The sequence below is a fragment of the Sebastes fasciatus genome, unplaced genomic scaffold, assembly GCF_043250625.1.
Source record: "Sebastes fasciatus isolate fSebFas1 unplaced genomic scaffold, fSebFas1.pri Scaffold_51, whole genome shotgun sequence".
NCBI lineage: Eukaryota > Metazoa > Chordata > Actinopteri > Perciformes > Sebastidae > Sebastes > Sebastes fasciatus.
In genome coordinates this window covers 2,501-10,000 of record NW_027428239.1, presented here as the reverse complement: position 1 = coordinate 10,000, position 7,500 = coordinate 2,501, and the positions used below count along the sequence as shown (strand labels likewise).

Here is a 7,500-nt window from a genome sequence, read left to right as displayed (position 1 = left end):
GCTAGCTTAGCTGCTAGCTTAGCTGCTAGCTGGTAGCATGCAGTGTGTTAAGAAGAGGAGTCTGGACCCGGAGGCTGAGCCCTGGAGCTGCAGAGCGGTGAGTGATGAAGAGCAGATCCTGATTTATTTATAAAGCACATTTAAAGACAACAGAAGTTTACCAAAGTGCTGTTCAGTTATTCATAAACACATAAACACAACACAATAAAACACTCAGACCAACCATTCAAAATAACAACAGCGTTGAGACCAATCATCAACTCTCATCGAGCCAAAAGCCAATCAGGAATAAAAGAGCGTTTTGAGGTTTGATCTAAAAGCAGGCAGTGCTGGGGACAGCTGAACATCTGGAGGCAGAGCACTACAGAGGGCTACAAAGCACTACAGAGCGCTACAGAGGGCTACAGGGCGCTACAGAGCGCTACAGAGCGCTACAGGGCGCTACAGAGGGCTACAGAGCACTGCAGAGTGCTACAGAGGGCTACAGAGGGCTACAGAGGGCTACAGAGCACTACAGAGGGCTACAGAGCGCTACAGAGCGCTACAGAGGGCTACAGAGCACTACAGAGGGCTACAGGGGGCTACAGAGCGCTACAGAGGGCTACAGAGCGCTACAGAGGGCTACAGAGCGCTACAGAGGGCTACAGAGGGCTACAGAGCGCTACAGAGGGCTACAGAGCACTACAGAGGGCTACAGAGCGCTACAGAGCGCTACAGAGGGCTACAGAGCACTACAGAGGGCTACAGGGGGCTACAGAGCGCTACAGAGGGCTACAGAGCGCTACAGAGGGCTACAGAGGGCTACAGAGCACTACAGAGGGCTACAGAGCACTACAGAGGGCTACAGAGGGCTACAGAGCACTACAGAGGGCTACAGAGCGCTACAGAGCGCTACAGAGGGCTACAGAGCACTACAGAGGGCTACAGAGCGCTACAGAGGGCTACAGAGCACTACAGAGGGCTACAGAGCACTACAGAGGGCTACAGAGCGCTACAGAGGGCTACAGAGCACTACAGAGGGCTACAGGGCACTACAGGGCGCTACAGGGGGCTACAGAGCGCTACAGAGCACTACAGAGCGCTACAGAGGGCTACAGAGCACTACAGAGGGCTACAGGGCACTACAGGGCGCTACAGGGCGCTACAGAGCACTACAGAGGGCTACAGGGCGCTACAGGGCGCTACAGAGGGCTACAGAGCACTACAGAGCCCTACAGGGCGCTACAGGGCGCTACAGAGCGCTACAGAGGGCTACAGAGCACTACAGAGGGCTACAGAGCACTACAGAGCGCTACAGAGGGCTACAGAGCGCTACAGAGGGCTACAGGGCGCTACAGGGCACTACAGAGCCCTACAGAGCGCTACAGAGGGCTACAGAGCGCTACAGGGCACTACAGAGCCCTACAGAGGGCTACAGAGCCCTACAGAGCGCTACAGAGGGCTACAGAGCACTACAGAGGGCTACAGAGCGCTACAGAGGGCTACAGAGCGCTACAGAGGGCTACAGAGCACTACAGAGGGCTACAGGGCGCTACAGAGGGCTACAGGGCGCTACAGAGCGCTACAGAGCGCTACAGAGCGCTACAGGGCGCTACAGAGCGCTACAGAGCGCTACAGAGGGCTACAGAGCACTACAGAGCCCTACAGGGCGCTACAGAGGGCTACAGAGCGCTACAGAGGGCTACAGAGGGCTACAGGGCGCTACAGAGCGCTACAGGGCGCTACAGAGCGCTACAGGGCGCTACAGAGCGCTACAGAGCCCTACAGAGGGCTACAGAGGGCTACAGAGCGCTACAGAGCGCTACAGAGGGCTACAGAGGGCTACAGAGCGCTACAGAGGGCTACAGAGGGCTACAGAGGGCTACAGAGGGCTACAGAGGGCTACAGAGCGCTACAGAGGGCTACAGAGCGCTACAGAGGGCTACAGAGCGCTACAGAGCGCTACAGAGCGCTACAGAGGGCTACAGAGGGCTACAGAGCGCTACAGAGCGCTACAGAGCGCTACAGGGTTATGGTTAACGGTCCAGAGCTTCAGAGATGCAACTGAAAAGATGATGATGATGATGGTGGTGAAGGTGATGATGATGATGATGGTGGTGATGATGATGATGAAGATGAAGGTGATGATGGTGGTGATGATGATGATGATGATGATGATGTTGTGTTTTCAGAAGCGGGTGTGTTTGGGGGCGGAGCTCCAGGTGACGGACTGTCCAATGGAAACGTCCCACACCTTTACGGTGTCCAATCAGCAACAAGAACAGCAGCAGGTGAGTTCAGGTCGTCATGACGACTGGCAGATCATTAATAGTAAATGTTTTACTGTTATTAACCGTGTTTATAACCTGATTATAGATGATCAACAGAGCCGTTGCTATGGTAACATGTTAATGTGTGTGTTGATGCAGGTTGGCGTGGTCCGGTCCAGACCTCCTCTGCTGTGCTGTCCCAGGTGTCTCGGAGGAGAACCAGTAAGTTCTGATCACATTCTTGATCATTAATCACACCGATAAACACCTGATGACCAGATTACCGTACAGTGTGATCACTCAGGTCGCGGCTGACGATCGGACCGTACAGTGTGATCACTCAGGTCACGGCTGACGATCAGACCATACAGTGTGATCACTCGGGTCGTAGCTGACGATCGGACCGTACAGTGTGATCACTCAGGTCGTAGCTGATGATTAGACCGTTACAGTGTGATCACTCAGGTCGCGGCTGACGATCGGACCGTACAGTGTGATCACTCAGGTCGTAGCTGATGATCAGACCGTTTCAGTGTGATCACTCAGGTCGCGGCTGATGATCGAACCGTACAGTGTGATCACTCATGTCGTAGCTGGCGATCGAACCGTACAGTGTGATCACTCAGGTCGTAGCTGACGGTCGGACCATACAGTGTGATCTCTCAGGTCGTAGCTGGCAATCAGACCGTACAGTGTGATCACTCAGGTCGTGGCTGAAGATCAGACCGTACAGTGTGATCACTCAGGTCGTGGCTGATGATCGGACCGTACAGTGTGGTCACTCAGGTCGTGTCAGGTCCAGATGTTAATGGTCACTCAGGTCGTAGCTGACGTTCGGACCGTACAGTGTGGTCACTCAGGTCGTGTCAGGTCCAGATGTTGATGGTCACTCGGGTCGTGTCAGATCCAGATGTTGATGGTCACTCAGGTCGTGTCAGGTCCAGATGTTGATGGTCACTCAGGTCGTGTCAGGTCCAGATGTTGATGGTCACTCGGGTCGTGTCAGATCCAGATGTTGATGGTCACTCAGGTCGTGTCAGGTCCAGATGTTGATGGTCACTCAGGTCGTGTCAGGTCCAGATGTTGATGGTCACTCAGATCGTGTCAGGTCCAGATGTTGATGGTCACTCAGGTCGTGTCAGATCCAAATGTTGATGGTCACTCAGATCGTGTCAGGTCCAGATGTTGATGGTCACTCAGGTCGTGTCGGATCCAGATGTTGATGGTCACTCAGATCGTGTCAGGTCCAGATGTTGATGGTCACTCAGGTCATGTCAGATCCAGATGTTGATGGTCACTCAGGTCGTGTCAGATCCAGATGTTGATGGTCACTCAGGTCGTGTCAGGTCCAGATGTTGATGGTCACTCAGGTCGTGTCAGATCCAGATGTTGATGGTCACTCAGGTCGTGTCAGGTCCAGATGTTAACATGATGTTTTGGTGTTTCAGGGTCACATCAATCACATCCTGGGCCATTGAGGAGCTGATCAATAACTCTGATCCAGGAAGTCTCTGACTCACTCACAGCCGTCCAATGACACGTCACTCCTGCTGGATGATGTCATCATGACCTCATCCACTGTAAGACCAATCAGGTGCTTCTTTTGTCTGATTATTTTTAATATTCCCGTGTTTCAAGTTTCATTCTGTTTCCTGAGCTTTCAACCACCTCTCACGGCCTTCTTCAGCCATCCTGGAGATGGTTCGGTCGTGATCACATGACTTCATCTGTCTTTGTCGGTGTGTTTAAGGACAATCCGACATCTGAGTTTGAGACTTTGATTTTCAACAGAAGTGATTAAATGATTATAAATAACATGATACTCCTCCAGCACGCTCAGTTCTCAGATGTCCGCGTGTCCTTGAAAGCACCACCGTGTGGAAAGAATCAGCAGGGATGTTTTTACAACAAAGATTCTGTGTGAAGCGTCCGCGAGCCTCGTGAGCCTCACGCCATCAGACACGGCGGTTCCAAGCGGCAGGTTTTGCTGGTCCGTTTCTAACCACGCATACGTGGACGCTCAGAGGGTGTCGGTTTGAAACCCGCACAGAGTAAAAAAGATCCAAACGGTTCCTCGTCACGGTTCCTCGTCACGGTTCCTCGTCACGGTTCCTCGTCACGACTCCTCGCCAGCTCATGAACAAGCGTCAGAGACAGGAAGTCTCTTCAGGACAGGAAGCAGCTGAAACTTCATTCTCCTTGAATAACTCCTTCTAAAGGCATTAATGAAACGGGGAAATAAATATGAAAGAGAATCTGTCCTTCATGAGGACATCTCCATGTTTAGTAGATTTATATTTTTATAAGGTGGAACAGTTTGTATTCATCTGACTGAATGTAAGGCAGCTTCCTGTACAGATCTATTTTTGATGACATCATTTCCTGCTTCGGGGCTGACCAATCAGAGCGCAACATTTGTACCGCAGACTGATTTTCAAAATAAAACACTGACTGAGAACTTGTCTGGAGTGTGTTCTGTGTTGACTGATGAGATAAGTGATTCCACCTCTGGAGGATCACAGAGAGAGGAGATGACGGGGACATCACAGAATGATGCTGCTTTAGGGGTAGGGTTAATATCTACACACTGCATTTTAGCTTTATAAGATATATATATTTATATATATATATATATATATATTGTATGGGGCTGTAATATATGCAGACAACATACAGATTTACAGCATCTATTCATCAACATGAACCTTTTCTCCTCTGACTGTCTACAGAACCCATTTATCATATATCAGACTAATAGAACAGAGAACAGGAGACATATAGATCTATATAACAGGAGACAGATGGATCTATAGAACAGGAGACAGATGGATCTATAGAACAGGAGACAGATGGATCTATAGAACAGGAGACAGATGGATCTATCGAACAGGAGACAGATGGATCTATAGAACAGGAGACAGATGGATCTATAGAACAGGAGACAGATGGATCTATAGAACAGGAGACAGATGGATCTATAGAACAGGAGACAGATGGATCTATAGAACAGGAGACAGATGGATCTATAGAACAGGAGACAGATGGATCTATCGAACAGGAGACAGATGGATCTATCGAACAGGAGACAGATGGATCTATAGAACAGGAGACAGATGGATCTATAGAACAGGAGACAGATGGATCTATAGAACAGGAGACAGATGGATCTATAGAACAGGAGACAGATGGATCTATAGAACAGGAGACAGATGGATCTTTTATCAGGTTTATTTTGAAAGATAAAAGTTTAAAAGGTAACGTTACAAATAGAAGATGTGTAAACATGCTTTATAAACAGATGTGTTCACAGCTGGCGGTACCGGGAGGTGGTAGGTACCGGGAGGTGGTCGGTACCGGGAGGTGGTAGGTACCGGGAGGTGGTCGGTACCGGGAGGTGGTCGGTACCGGGAGGTGGTAGGTACCGGGAGGTGGTAGGTACCGGGAGGTGGTCGGTACCGGGAGGTGGTCGGTACCGGGAGGTGGTAGGTACCGGGAGGTGGTCGGTACCGGGAGGTGGTAGGTACCGGGAGGTGGTAGGTACCGGGAGGTGGTAGGTACCGGGAGGTGGTAGGTACCGGGAGGTGGTCGGTACCGGGAGGTGGTAGGTACCGGGAGGTGGTCGGTACCGGGAGGTGGTAGGTACCGGGAGGTGGTAGGTACCGGAGCCAGAGACTGATACGTCACAGACTCTAACAGCGACCTGAGACCGTTACGTCACAGACTGTTCACCCTCATTTACAACCGAATAGGTTTGTCCCACCCCAGTTGTTACTGACCCCGGTCCGACCCCGGTCCAGCCCCGGTCCAGCCCCGGTCCAGCCCTGGTCCGACCTCAGTCCAGCCCCGGTCCAGCCCTGGTCCAGCCCCGGTCCAGCCCTGGTCCAGCCCCGGTCCGACCCCGGTCCAGCCCCGGTCCGACCTCGGTCCGACCCCGGTCCAGCCCCGGTCCGACCTCGGTCCGACCCCGGTCCGGCCCCGGTCCAGCCCCGGTCCAGCCCCGGTCCAGCCCCGGTCCGACCTCGGTCCAGCCCCGGTCCAGCCCTGGTCCGGCCCCGGTCCGGCCCCGGTCCGACCTCGGTCCAGCCCCGGTCCAGCCCTGGTCCGGCCCCGGTCCGACCTCGGTCCAGCCCCGGTCCAGCCCTGGTCCGGCCCCGGTCCGACCCCGGTCCAGCCCCGGTCCGACCTCGGTCCGACCCCGGTCCATCCCCGGTCCAGACCCGGTCCAGACCCGGTCCGACCCACCTCTGTAGCCGTCACCTTTAACATCACATTGAGAAGTTTGTTTGTTTGCATTCAGTCATTAATTGATATTATATTTATATTGATATATTATTATATAACTGATTAACGATCATTGACTACAGCGGCAGGAATTACTACTAAAACTACAGAACCTGAACTTATCATCAGCTGCCTGTCTCACTCTCAGACCACCCGTCTCACTCCCAGACCACCTGTCTCACTGTCACACCACCTGTCTCACTGTCACACCATCTGTCTCACTCCCAGACCACCTGTCTCACTGTCACACCACCTGTCTCACTCTAAGACCACCTGTCTCACTCTAAGACCACCTGTCTCACTCCCAGACCACCTGTCTCTCTCCCAGACCACCTGTCTCACTGTCACACCATCTGTCTCACTCCCAGACCACCTGTCTCACTGTCACACCACCTGTCTCACTCTAAGACCACCTGTCTCACTCTAAGACCACCTGTCTTACTGTCACACCACCTGTCTCACTCTAAGACCACCTGTCTTACTGTCACACCACCTGTCTCACTCCCAGACCACCTGTCTCTCTCTCAGACCACCTGTCTCACTCTAAGACCACCTGTCTCACTCCCAGACCACCTGTCTCACTGTCACACCACCTGTCTCACTCCCAGACCACCTGTCTCACTGTCACACCACCTGTCTCACTGCCACACCACCTGTCTCACTCTAAGACCACCTGTCTCACTCTAAGACCACCTGTCTCACTGTCACACCACCTGTCTCACTCCCAGACCACCTGTCTCTCTCTCAGACCACCTGTCTCTCTCCCAGACCACCTGTCTCACTCTAAGACCACCTGTCTCACTGTCACACCACCTGTCTCACTCTAAGACCACCTGTCTCACTGTCACACCACCTGTCTCACTCTAAGACCACCTGTCTCACTCTAAGACCACCTGTCTCACTGTCACACCACCTGTCTCACTCTAAGACCACCTGTCTCACTCTAAGACCACCTGTCTCACTGTCACAC

At 52.7% G+C, this 7,500-nt stretch overlaps 1 protein-coding gene across 1 annotated transcript in view; it reads left to right on the top strand.

Moving 5' to 3' along the window:
• Positions 1-4,707, top strand: part of LOC141763816 (uncharacterized) — a 5,032-nt gene extending 325 nt beyond the window's left edge. Inside the window, exons 1-4 of the mRNA XM_074628567.1 lie at positions 1-97; positions 2,172-2,270; positions 2,409-2,471; positions 3,698-4,707. The exon at positions 1-97 is cut by the window's left edge and continues 325 nt beyond it. Of these exons, the coding sequence (XP_074484668.1) occupies positions 38-97; positions 2,172-2,270; positions 2,409-2,471; positions 3,698-3,727 (252 nt within the window). The 5' untranslated portion in view covers positions 1-37 and the 3' untranslated portion in view covers positions 3,728-4,707. The remainder of the gene's footprint in view (positions 98-2,171; positions 2,271-2,408; positions 2,472-3,697) is intronic.
• Positions 4,708-7,500: the final 2,793 nt, after the last annotated feature.